This window comes from Chiloscyllium plagiosum, chromosome 29, assembly GCF_004010195.1.
Source record: "Chiloscyllium plagiosum isolate BGI_BamShark_2017 chromosome 29, ASM401019v2, whole genome shotgun sequence".
Lineage (NCBI taxonomy): Eukaryota > Metazoa > Chordata > Chondrichthyes > Orectolobiformes > Hemiscylliidae > Chiloscyllium > Chiloscyllium plagiosum.
This window is the reverse complement of record NC_057738.1, coordinates 14,796,409-14,810,409: the sequence shown is the minus strand read 5'-3', so window position 1 is coordinate 14,810,409 and position 14,001 is coordinate 14,796,409. Positions and strand designations below refer to the sequence as shown.

General features: G+C 37.2%; 1 protein-coding gene across 1 annotated transcript in view; it reads right to left on the bottom strand.

Annotated features, from left to right (window-relative positions):
• Window positions 1-1,644: 1,644 nt before the first annotated feature.
• The window catches only part of aldh5a1 (aldehyde dehydrogenase 5 family, member A1 (succinate-semialdehyde dehydrogenase)), a 32,937-nt gene continuing 20,580 nt past the window's right edge, over window positions 1,645-14,001 (bottom strand). The window contains exons 5-10 of the mRNA XM_043719174.1: window positions 10,980-11,123; window positions 8,809-8,952; window positions 6,873-7,031; window positions 6,203-6,372; window positions 2,835-2,893; window positions 1,645-2,679 (exon numbers count right to left, since the gene is read on the bottom strand). Coding sequence (XP_043575109.1) covers window positions 2,474-2,679; window positions 2,835-2,893; window positions 6,203-6,372; window positions 6,873-7,031; window positions 8,809-8,952; window positions 10,980-11,123 — 882 coding nt within the window. The 3' untranslated portion in view covers window positions 1,645-2,473. The remainder of the gene's footprint in view (window positions 2,680-2,834; window positions 2,894-6,202; window positions 6,373-6,872; window positions 7,032-8,808; window positions 8,953-10,979; window positions 11,124-14,001) is intronic.

Sequence of the window (14,001 nt, the reverse complement as noted above, 5' to 3'; positions counted from 1 at the left end):
AATGTCTGTGCCATACATGACAGGCCAATAATTGTCTTGAGGACTAGTTTGTTTATTCCTGGATGAGATATAACCAATATACTTGAATGTGAAGTGCTACTGCACTATTTGTATTTGATTTTGGCTTTTTACCAGCTCTATCTTCTAAAACCTCCCAACAGAAAGAGAGGTCTTATAGCTTTGGCCATTTCAATAGCTCACATTATTGAAGAGTAGTGAGCCAATAGGTTAAAGTACCTAGATATTTCTGTTCAGTACATGTCAGTGAAAGAACTCCAAGGACAAAAAAAAATAGTCAACTCAAAATAACTTAATGTATTGCTATCTAACTTGCTGATTTATTCTTGCTTCTGTGTAGTGTAAGTGACAATAAATTTAATTGAATTGTTTAACTTGGACCATTTAGTGTGTCAGCGTTTTTTTTTCTGACATTTGGTGAGGCCAGAAATATAGTAGTATTTTATACCTTCAACAGATTGGGAATCTGTATATGGATAAGCCATTAGCCTAGCCATACACTATCATAGGTTACTTATATATGTGTAATCCACTGGGAGCACAAGCTTATTTATGGTAATACCAACTCATTTTAACGATTTACTGCATAGCTTATTTTTAAAGAATACATGCCCAATCCATCTCTCTCTCAACAATACTTGGAGGTCTTATCTGCATAAACAAATTCAGGAACAAAGATATTTTTAAAGTATTCGTAAGTCTTTCTCCTATAGGAGAAGGAGTACATCACAGAAGACCTTTATTTTGTGAAAGTAAATACTTTTTCCATTGCTGAATAATCCAAACTGGCAAAATGCCACTTTGTATGAATTCTTATAAAATCTATGCAGTAATGAAATATCAGCTTGCATTATATAACACCTTTTAACTCCTGTATCTGTTTTCGATGTTTTAATAAAAATATCAATGGGTACGAGGAGAGAATGGGACAATGGCACTGAGGGATAAATATTTTCTTGTTGGACTCTGGCTGATTAGCCCTCGCCATGTGTTTCTATTAAACTGGTTAAACATTCAAAAGCACATTCTTGAACAAAATTTGCTAAGCCATATATATAAATAAAATGTGTGTGTGTGTGTTAATATAAAATACACATATAAATATGGAGAATAGATGTTCAAAAACCTTGGTCAGTAAACCAGGTTTGAAAAAGGAGGATGAGGTAAAGCAATAGAGATTTTAAACAGAAGCTAGGGCATAAATATTTGAAGCTACCACTGCCAAAGATGAAACAATTTGTAAAGAAAGGATGTGCTTGCAGTCAGAATTAAAAGAGGGCAGAGATTTGAAGTTGTAACTGGAGCAAATGACAGAAATATTAGTAGATAGCTTACTTTACATTAGTGGAAATTATCTACCTTATAATTTAGACATTAAATAGACATTATTCTCTCCCAGCTAAGTCAGCTGTTTTAGCCATAGACAATGTAGTACATTTCAAAAACATTTAATCTATTGAAAGGTGAGTAACCTACCATTTGACATCCTTCGGAATCTGAGGATTCCATGTCATTTTGATCTTGTTCAACAGAAAATAGATTATGACTGTACTAAGGTAATTAACTTAGGCCTATAAAACCACACTTGTGTTTGTACAGGTGGCAAGAACAAAGTGTTCAGTAGCATTTAAACTTTTTTGAAATTTATTGCCTCAGGACAGAAAACATACAGTTTACAAATAACCACAATGTATTAATGAAATTGAGTGTACACATCCATCATGTAATAAGAGCAGTAAATCTTAACCTGGGTTATCAAGTAACATAATACAAAGTTAACTGGACATTTCTTGAATATTTGACATTTGACAAGCTCAAGGAAATTAAATACTTCTCCATAGTTACATTATTGCACATCACTATTAAATAATGATGTAATTGTTAAAAGCACTGAATTCACATATTAAAATTTGGAACAAAAGTTAAAATTTACAAACAAGTACTTATTAGCCACATTGTGCCACAATTCACAAACTTACAAGTGTTTAGACATTTCTGAAATGGTACAAATGTTGAAGTATAACCCAATGTTTTTGTTTAAAGATTATTTTTTAACATGTCCAGAATAGGTCAGAAAACAAACTATAGTTAGATCATAGATTGATTTTATTGTAACAAAATAAAAGGCATCGGGATGGGTATATTAATAGGAAGGGTTTAGAGGGATGTGGACAAAATACTAGCAAATGGGATTAGGTCAGATTAGGATGTCTGGTCAGTGTGGCCAGGGACTGTTTCCAAGCTGTATGATTAATTTAACTGAAATAGCTTTTTGCCTTAAATCATGTACACGATCAGTAAATGTTAAGAATATCCTTCAAACTAGGAAAAAGTGTTGATAATACCATTATTGTTTAAGAGAACACAAAATTTCTAACAGTAAGGTTGTTTTCCAAGTAAATTGAGAGACTAACAGCAGTGATTGACAATGGCTTTCACGTTTAACCCTTAAGACTTAGAGATTTCCAAAACAAACATATTTAATTTCCAAATAATCATCAACACCGTATTTCGAGCCTTCCCTCCCAAGGCCGGACTGCTTAACTCCACCGAAAGGTGCCTCAGGGGTTGATAACAGACCTTCATTTACACCAACGATGCCAACTTCTAACTGTTCTGCAACCCGCCAAATCTGAGCATGATCTCTGGAGTAAAAGTAACCTAGAATGGTAGATTATAAAGTTTACTGATAATTGGGTGAAGTTGGATGGTTTTTATTACAATACAAGAAACTATTTCCTGATTCAGTCAGAGTTGAAAGCAGCCAATCACAATTTTAGCTTTAAACAGCACTCGTGCCTTACAGATACACTCACCAGCCAGACCCACATTAGAAGCATTGGCTATAGTCACAGCTTCTTCTTCAGTCCGAAATCTGTAAGTACAAGAAAGCAGAGAATAGTAAAATCTTACAGCATTGAAAACCATTTAGCCTCAAATACCGGCTACTTTAAAAGATCGACTTTGTTAGTCTGCCCAGAGCCCTGACAGTTGTTTTTGGTACATCCATTTACCTTTTGAAAGGTGCTTCTGCTATTTTTAGGCAGTAAATACCTTATCATAATAAATATTAAGTAATGAGAAGCTTACTAATCAATTTCTTCAGGATACCTTTTACGTTGAGTGTGCTGGAGCAAGGGTGGAGGGGTGGGACTATAAGGAAGGTATTGAGTGAAACATTATATGTGGAATTATTTTTGAAGCAGCCAAAGTGCTAGAAATACTCAGTGGAGAGGGAAATAGAGATGATGTTTCAGATCAATTAACGTTTTCCAATTATGAAGAAATACTTAACCATGTTAAATTAAACATTTTCAGGAACCTATATTAGCTCCTAGCCTTGCCTACCTTTTAAAGGATATGTGCAGCATGTGTGTTCATGTTCTCTCCCTCATTTCACAGTATAGTAATGACTACTTTCAGAGCAAAAGCAAGAAACAGACAATTCCATTAAATTTGCCTTCAATTCACCTTGTATCGATATAGTCCAACTCTGACTCTCCACCAATTTCTCCATCTTTGGTTACTGGGCACACTTACCTCAATGTCAATTCCTCACCCTCACATCCATTTCCTGTTTCTGTTGCATCTGTTCTGACAATAGAACTTTCTATAACTGTTTCCGATACATCATCATTTTACCTCAACGAGGACTCCTCACACCCTGAGTGCCTGCCTGTGTCTGTCCCACTTCCATTCCTTATCTTTCCTGCTTTTTATCCCATTTTCCTCTGCCCTTTTACTTGCTTTAAACTTCCGATGAGAAGGCCATTGTCCTGAAACATTAAAACTGTTTGTCTCTCCACAGATGTTGCCCAAACTGTTATGTATTTAATATGATTTTGAGGTGCTGGTGTTAGACTGGGGTGGACAAAGTTGAAAATCACACAACAGCAGGTGAAAGTCCAACAGGTTTAATTGGAAGCACTAGCTTTCAGAGCACTGCTCCTTCATCAGGTGGTTGTGCAGTGTAATATCGTAAGACAGAATTTATAACAAAAGTTTACAGTGTGATGTAACTGAAATTATCATTGAAAAAGACCTGGATTATTACAGATAATAATCCTTATCAAACTTAACAAACAATTCAGGTCCTTTTCAATATATAATTTCATCACACTGTAAACTTGTGCTACAAATTCTGTGTCTTATAATCTTATACTCCATAACCACCTGATGAAGGAGCAGTGCTCCGAAAGCTAGTGCTTCCAAATAAACCTGTTGGACTATAACCTGGTGTTGTGTGATTTTTAACCTTGTATTTAATGTGTTCTGTTTATATTTCAGATTTCCAATTATTGCATATTTCACTTTTGGTACATCAAAATGAATTCTACTTTAAAACCAAAATGACATGAATCTATTCTAAATGAGTGAGTTGACATATAAATGCAATAAACACAATGATTAAATTACCAAATTACTTTAAAAAGGAAGGGCAGTTGGATCTGAGGAGTATGCTTGAGAAATGCAAACTATTGCAAGTGGACAGAATCAATATTCCTTCTTATATCTATTCGCTGCGCAGTTTGTTGCCCTGCATGGTTTCTTTTGGATTGCTGTGTGGTCAAACATCTTAGCGGGAACATTGGTTGTGTACAACTTGTTTAATCCCATGTGGTGCAATCATAAAGTTTGGAGGGAACGCTAGACAGAACAATTGTAGATTAAATTTAGTACAGATTCACAAATTACTTAGGGAGGACAGGAATACTCTGCAAACTGACATGGTTTTGGGTGGTATAAAGATAAAGTAGTAGGTTTTAGTGCATTCATTCATGCTGAATGTACAAGTGCAAAAGTGCAGCAATGAAGTTGACTGCACGATGCAGCGAGAGTCAGAGGAAGTCCAGTTCAAATCAAATGTATGGATACATTTTACCTAGCACACACAGTCTTTAAATCTGTATATGGTCTTTGACAGAGTACCCACAGGTGTATTGTGCATACATGTAAATACTGGGCAACATAGCTTTAGAGGGCCAGGTGAGAGCGCAGCACAGATTTACTAAAATGACACCCGAATTCCATGAGTTAAGCTACAAGGAGAGATTAAACATTTTAAGGAAGGAATGACCAGACTGTTGCAGGTTAAGAGGTCTTCTGGTTGAGGTTTTCAAGTCATTAAAGGGAACAGATCGGTAGATTGGTGGAAATTGACATTGGTTGGGCACCTTTCACAGGATGCAATTAGTAGAAGGTGGTTGTTGGTAGAAAATGGCAAATTAAATTAGGTCAATTGTTCATTTTTAACCCCAGATTTACAGATCTCAATAACAAAGATATTAAGGAATATAGGACAAAATAGAATTTATGAAGTTTGATTGTAAATGATCGCAGTATATGTGAAAGAGGCTCAAAAGGCGAAATACCCTAATTTCTCATCTTATTCTCTACATTCTGACATACTTGTGCCGCTCTTTGAACTACCCATTTACTCCCATAGCCACACACATCTTTTCCCCCCTCATTTCAATTCAGTTGAAACGTGGTGTTGAATCTACTTTCCTCATCCTTTCAGGTAAATCATAATTCTGTGTAAAAACCCTCTTCTCATCATTACTTTGACTTATTGTTAAATATCTTAAATCTGGGTGCCCTGGTTATATTGATCCAATACTGATAAGCACAGATGTCTCCTGCCTTGCTAAACAGAGACCTCACATGACCAAATGAAAACTGTACACTGTATTTAGGGACAGTTGCTCTGGGGCTCACCACACTTAGACTGGCCATTCAGTTGTCAAACACTTCATTAAAAGCAATGCTACACCATAACGCAAGTTGCATTTGTCACCAACCCACGTAGTTTTTCTGTTGTACCTGAACTTAATTAATAAATTGGTATTTTCACATCTGACCACCAATTAAGTGAAAAGATAAATACCTGATTTTGTGATGACACTGGTTTCATATTTCAGTCTTAGTTACCACTTGGTGGTTTACTGGTACTGGTACTAATTCAGGTGCTTTACCTGGCATTTAACAGTTGCTTTGTTTTAAAAGACTTGTGCTACAACCAACATTTACTGTTAACTCTAGTCCTTCAATCCAGAAAATTGTGATTATGGTGGCAAGAACATTGGCTCAAGTCCTTAAAATCCTGAGTAAATGTCCCTTTCTGTTACAGATATAAACTTATTATAAATTTGCTTCTAATAAAAAATATTGAAGATTTATATACTTGAGAACAGGTGCCAAAGGCCCAAACGTTTCCTCCTGTGTACAGAGCATGTCCGTTGTGACGTTACAAAGAAGAGTTGGTTCAAAGAATGTTGCTCCAGAACGGTGTCGCTTTCCCCCGGTCACAATGCTGGCACCACGAGACACAGCATCACTTATCTGACTTTCCACCTGGCCAGAGAATTAAGAAATAAAACGGTGCACTTCAGAATCAGAAACTGAATTCGAATCTTAGCATGATCTTATCCATTTTTTCTACATGAATAGCCACTTCTGACCCTCCAAGAATCAATATTAACAGTCATGCTTTTAGCTGTTTAGGCTCTAATTTCCTCATTCAATCTCCATACCTCAGCTCTTTAAGGTATGCTTTAAAACCTACTTTTTTGACCTAGTTTTCAGTCACCTGTTTGGACAGTTCCTGATTTAATTTGATGTCCAATTAGGTTTGTATTGTACCTTGGAACATTTTATTATATTAAAGGTGCAATATTAATGCAATTTGTTGTAAGTTAATTTCATACAATTGGTGTAGCATCCCTAAATTGCTCTTTCTGACAGTTTCTTCAGAACTAATAAATAAAAGAAATGTTGGAAATCTTCATGGTAACATATTTGTTCTTAATGTTGGTAGCATAGAATACCTTGGTTAAATATTTCTAGTTTGTTACCTTTTGCACTGCACTTTCATTGATTAATGGACCTTGTGTAGACTGCTCATCAAATCCATTTCCAACACGCAGTTCTCTCTGCATAGTCTCCACCATCTTCTCTATAAAAATGTCGTGGATTCCCTCCTGCACCAGGAACCGATTCGTACATACACAAGTCTGCATTCAAGCAGGATCCCAAAGAAATGAAACATCAATATTCAGGTATGCAGCACTAACAGGTTCCAGACAGCAATAAATGAGAGAGAGGTAGGACAGTAGTGAAATTTCCTCACTAAATAGGAAAAAAAAACTAAATTGCTACAGTAGAAATGGTGCAGTACCTATGTACATGATTATAATGGCTCTTAGGAACAACTGTAATACCAACGTGATTCAAACATTACAAAAAAACATAATAACTGAATCGGATTCAGAACTCAAAAATGATTGGTTTATTGATTGAAAGCAGATTAGTATTACAACTATACCGATAATTCATTGGAATTTTCAGCACATTGAAATTAACTACGGGGTAGTTGTAATTACTTTATAGTGATAGTTCTAGATAATACAAAAAAAGTGTGTTTAAGAGCTGATTTTATAAAATCATGAGCCTTTTCATTCCTTTCCATTTCCACCAGCACCAAAAGGAAAATCGAGTGTGAAGGAATCCTACAGGCAGAGCACTGACACATGCTGCCAGAGAACAGTAATATGGAGGTCAAATTTTTCAAATAACTTTGGCTGATGGCACAGGGGATTTAACTTTCAAAAGAGGTTTTGAACACCTTGAGTATACAGTCACATAACTGAAAGGAATTTAAGTTTAGATTAGAGTGGTGTGGGAAAAGCACAGCAGGTCAGGCAGCATTCGAGGAGCAGGAAAATAGACGTTTCGCGCAAAAGCCCTTCAGGAATAGAGCTGAAAGGAATTTAACACATTTCAAAGAAATATTAATTTTCATTTGCTGTTGGCAGTCCGTTAGAACGAAAAATGATGACTGTTAGACCGGATGAGTCTACATGTAACAGATAAGCCCCATTTTGAATCCACAGTGGGGGTACATTGTGTAAGAAGGTTCATTTTGTATCTCTGGATTGGCTTCTTTCTTCCACTACTGCCTTTGTTTTTCCTTGCAGGCAGGTTGCTGAGTCTCAACGTGGATTTGTGCTTGATGATGAAGGAGCTGCATTGACAGGCAATCTGTTTTTTTTAAGTGGTTACTGCGAGTGTTTTAGGGAGACCAAGATAGTAATCTTCTATCTTTTCCTCTAGCCATCCTTTGAACATTAGCCAACTGAGAGCTGGGAAAAGAGAACTTGCCATGGGAAACAGTTTCTAGGCACAGGCCCATCTATTGAGCTGCTTTTTCAGGAGCAAGGCTTCGATGTATGTAGATGCAAGTTCATGAAGGATGCTTGTGTTTATTACATTTGGTTCCCAGGATTTAATGTAGACATCGCTGGTGGAAGCTCCCATGCATATTAACGTGACATCAACGGGTAGGCCAGGTTTAACTATGGTAAAGGAGAGTGGTCAATACAACAGCCTTAGCAAACAGGACCTCTGGAAATCAACAAATGTCCCTGTTGTCAAAGACATGTCATTGCAGCTTGAAGAATACTGGACCTTTTCCACTGATGGTAGTCCCTTGGGAGTTATGGCTGTGGGAAGTATTGCATATACCCCAAACTTCCCCTTCACCCCGGTCTATGTAAATATGAAGTTATTAATAACCAGAGCAGAGGAACAACAATTCATACTTGGCCTTGTTCCATATATCACAAAACAATCTCGTATGTTTCTTTAAAGCAGGTTTCTAAAAGTATCAGAAGTGATTTGTCTAGTTTTAATTTCAGAATAAAATAGCCTCAACAAACTCACGGTGAAATTAAGGTAATTTTCAAAGGATCTACTTAATCCAAGATTTGAATGCTGCTTCAAACTACTCACTTGTCCAGAGTTTCGGAACTTGGAGGCCACGGCACCAGCAACGGCTCGATCGAGATCAGCACTGTCAAACACAATGAATGGAGCCAGTCCACCTAGTTCCATCGAAGCCTTCTTCACAGTATCAGATGCTTGACGGAGGAGGATCTAGAAGGTGCAATTGTAGCTTATGAGAAAGAACAATTCTATATGCAACCTCAATCTATAGGAAAGGACAAGTCAGCCATCTTTCCTCTATGCATAATACATTAATTAAATTATGAATAAGGAGTTCAAATTTTGTCGTACATAGGGAATAGATACATTCTATTATTAAAAGAATAATAGAATAGAAATTTATTAAATAATTCAAATAATATTCTATTATTCTATTCGCTAATCAGACATCAAAGCAGTAATTATAATCATTATATATCAGGTTTGCAGGTTGATAGATCAATATTCTTTCATTTTAGCAAAAATAATCCACTAGTATATTTATTCAAAGTTTCGGTTTACAATGAGCTATCCTGATTTACAATAACTATTCTGAGGTTACTCTCATTTTAAAGAAAATTCCTTTCACTCAAACAAATAAATTTATAGATGTCTCATTTTAGTTCCAACTTACAACATAGTGCACTTCAATGACAGTGTAGGACAACTAGCATTAATGAGATGGAGGAGGGGGGAGAAGAGAACAAAATTTGATGCCAATGTGCTTGCAGATTATGTCCACAAATGACAGAACAGAAATGATTCTTAGGGTGGGTATTCAGGGGATAACAAACATTGGTTGTGGATTTTACAACAGGCAAGACTGGACCACAGGAAAGAGTGCCACATGAGAGAGCTAATGGAAAAAAATGAAATATATAAGTGTTGAAAGAAGCAGGAAAGGAAGTAATCATCAATGACAGCTGTGTAGAATGCCAAGGGTGAAGTCATGTAATTGTTGACAAATCACAAGTTGGAAAGACTTCTGTATGACGACAGACTGGATCAGTTAGGACTATACTCAATGGAGTATAGAAAGATGAGGGACAATCACATAGAAACCTATAAAATCCTAATGGCTAAACAGGATAAATGTAGGAATGATATTCCTGATGATCAGGGAGTCCAGAACCAGGCGTCACAGTATAAGGATATGGGATGGGCTATTTAAGACTGTGATGAGGAGGAATTTCTTCACTCAGACAGGGTGAGTCAGAGGAATTCTCTGCCACAGAAAGCGATTGAGACCAAAGCACTGAATATCTTCAAGAAGTTAGATATAGCTCTTGGAGTTAAAGGGATCAAAGATGTATGAGGAGCAAGTGGCAACAAACACTGAGTTGGACAATCAATAATGATCATATTGAATGGAGTAGTAGGAACAAAGGGCCGAATGGCCTACTCCTGCTCTTCTACGAATTCAACTTGACTGCATGAAGTAGTTTGGGCAGCAACATAATGTTTCATATATAAACCTACACTCTCAGAAAGACGCAAAGAACTATGAATGAAGTCAGTAAAGATGTACTTTTAACGACTTGCCTATTGGAGGCTTTACAACTGCAATTATAATTACACAGCTAAAAGAATATGCCAGGGATCAATTACAGAGTATCTGTCTTTATAGAATTCCAGGACTTGACTTGGGACAATGAGCCAGGTTTAAGTAGGGATAGCAACAGGAGTAGATAATGCACAAGAAATATATCATAAAGTTCTAAAATACCAATATTATTGAACAGATTATTCGATCGGACCTTTCCTATTTATCTCACAGTATTTAGGCTATTCATTATTAGAACAGTTGGCAAAAGTTACAACGAGATTAAAAACAAATCAGAGTAACCTCAGTTACATTCACTTTATACTTTCATCCAATGAGCCATCCTATGGATCAAACTTCTTACCTAGATAATGAAGTAGATTCCAATGGTTTATTACATTATAACAATTGTTATAAAGTACATTATCGTCTGTTTACATATTCTCCAAGGATTTATTGTCAAATTTCAGTGTATTAATCCTGTAAATCTTGCAAACTAGTTTCAGTATGAAAACAAAAACATTACCCTAAATGTCTCATGCAACTTGACTGAATATTTTCAAGGAATAAAGCATCAACAACTTGCAAGTAGGTCAAGCAATGTAACAAGATGCATCAGTAAAATTCAGCTCATCATCAAACACCAAATACCCACCTTTCCAGTGGCTGTGGAACCAGTAAAAGAGATTGCAGCAACAAGAGGATCTGTACAAAGCACCTCTCCTACAGAAGGCGTTTTGGTCTTGGAAGAGGGGATTACATTGAAAACTCCCGCAGGAATCCCAGCCTGTTCAGCAAGCTAATAAGAAACAGCAATGCACTGCATTAACTCGTAAGAAACTGTTACATCCGGAATTAAAGAGAGCTCTATTAAAAAGGTTCCATTTCAAAGTGGTAAGAAATATAAAATCAAATATTTAACTTATTTTGTCTGAACTCCCTAAGTATGACCTACTAATCCTGAATGATTCAACTCCAGTGTTCTCTCCCTCCATGATGCAAAATCAAACTAGTTTCATGCACATTTTTACATGCACATCTCAAGCAAACTTTAAGATGGATATTCCAATATTTTTACAGAGTACAATACTTCAACAATACATAAATGCAGTTAAATATAAACAAATCTGTAACTGTTTTTATAAACCTGTGATAATAACATGTCTTTAAAATATTACAGAAGGGATTTGATTAGGCAAGTAGGGAAGAAACATTACTTGTCTGATTGGGAATCAGTGACACAGAAGTCACTAATTAAAAATGGTTATTTAATGGATTCAAGACCGGACATTCTTTACATCATTTTGTTAGAGCAAAAGCAAAGCGAGGTCAAAGAAATACCTGAGACACCCACCACTGCAACTTCTAATACAAGAGTAGCTAAGCATTTACAGAGACGCTTTTCTCTTGAGTTCACTGTGATAACTAACCATGATGTTTGTTACAACAGACTTGCTGCTAGAAATTTATTAAATAGTTCAAAGGTGATAAGAATAACACCTACACTGTGTGCTTGGGATACACTGATCTCAAATAGGTCAACATGTTTTCACTTACAGATCATGGACTGATAAGATACTGACACAAGACCAATTGTAAACCAATAAATTGGTTAATGAGCTAACTTATCTTTCAAAGTCAACATTACTAATGTATCTGACACTAACACTAAAAGGCAAGGTATCTCTGCCTGTTTGACTGATACCCCCACTCATTATGCAGAACACAATAGCTTGACTGTTGAAAACCATTCCCAACTCTAGTATAGAGGTTCAGCTTGCTCAACCACTCAAATCACCCAAAACAAGTATGTGGTACCACTTTATTTATAATTGAAACTCGTCTGTATGGTCAGTAAAAGCAAATTAGATGCTGAAAATATGCAATTAAAACAGCAAATGCTCAATACATCTAATAGCATTTGCGGAGAGAGCGAGGCAGAGTTAATGTTTTGAGTCAAATATGACTTCTTTGGAACTGAATATAGAACAGAATGGTACTGGGGTTCTGAAGTTCACACTGAGAAGACAAAGACAAACCCCAACTTGAAACACATGGATGAGCAAGATGAATATGTTTCTTTGGTTTTCTATTCACTGAAAAGACAAAGTTAAAAATCACACAACACCAGGTTATAGTCCAACAGGTTTAATTGGAAGCACACTAGCTTCAACCACCTGATGAAGGAGCGACGCTCCGAAAGCTAGTACTTCCAATTAAACCTGTTGGACTATAACCTGGTGTTGTGTGATTTTTAACTTTGTACACCCCAGTCCAACACCGGCATCTCCGAATCCTGAAAAGGCAAGGACTTGATTGTGTAAGGTAATAAACAAAATACAAGCAGATGGGTTCAGGTGACTTCATAGAACTAAGGGCCATTCATCCAATCCTTGGAGAGGGCAAGGAGAAGTTACTGAGGGAAGATATTTAATTGGGGAAAAGGAAATTATGATGCTATCAGACGGGAGTTGAGAAGTATAGACTGGGAGCAATTGTTCCACAGAATGAGCACAGCAGACATGCTGGAATCTATTTAAGGAGCAGTTGTTGTGAGCGATGCACGAATTTGTTCCTCTGAGACAGGTAAGAAGGGGTAGGATTAAGGAACCTTGGATGACGAGAACAGAGGAACTTCTCGTCAAAAGGAAGAAGGCAGCTTATGTAAGGTGGAGGAAGCAAGGATCTAGCACAGCTTTAGAGGATAACAGGCTTGCTAGAAAGGAGCTCAGTAATGGACTGAGGTAAGCTGGGGAGGGGGGGCACAAAAAAGGCTTGGCAGGAAGGATTAGGGAGAACCCAAAGGCATTTTGCTCATAAGTGAGGAATAAAAGAATGACCAGGGAGAAGGTAGGGCTGATCAGGGATAGCGGAGGGAACTTGTGCGTGGAGTCTGACAGATAGGGGAAGCCCTAAATGGGTTTTTTGCTTCAATTTTCACTAAGAAAAGGGAACTTGTTGTGAATGAGAACTTTGAGGAACTGGGATACAGTCTTGACCAGATCAAGATTGATGAAGTTGATGAGCTGAAAATTTTGGAAAACATTAAGATTGATAAGACCCCAGAGCCAGATCGATAAGACCCCAGAGCCAGATCGATAAGACCCCAGAGCCAGATCAGATTTATCCTAGGCTGCCCTGGGAAGCGAGAAAGGAGGTTGCTAAGCCGCTGGCGAAGATCTTTGCTTCCTCACTCTCCACGGGAGTTGTATCGGAGGATTGGAAGGAGGCGAATGTTATTCCCCTTTTCAAGAAGGGTAATAGGGAAATTCCTGGCAATTACAGACCAGTCAGTCTTGTGTCCTGAAAAAAGCTGTATTCCTGATGAAGGGCTTTTGCCCGAAACATCGATTTTACTGCTTCTCGGATGCTGCCTGAACTGCTGTGCTCTTCCAGCACCACTAATCCAGAGTCTTATGTCTGTGGTCAGCAAAGTTTTGGAAAGAATTCTGATGGATAGGATTTATGACTATTTGGCAAAGCATAGCGTGATTGATGGCAGTCAGTTGAAGGCCAACAAGAGGTGAGGCCATACTGGATTTGATTCTGGGTAACGAACCAGGCCAGGTGTTAGAATTGGAGGTAGGTGAGCACTTTGGGGACAGTGACCACAATTCGGTGACTTTTACTCTAGTGATGGAGAGGGATAAGTGTGCACTACAGGGCAAGAGTTATAG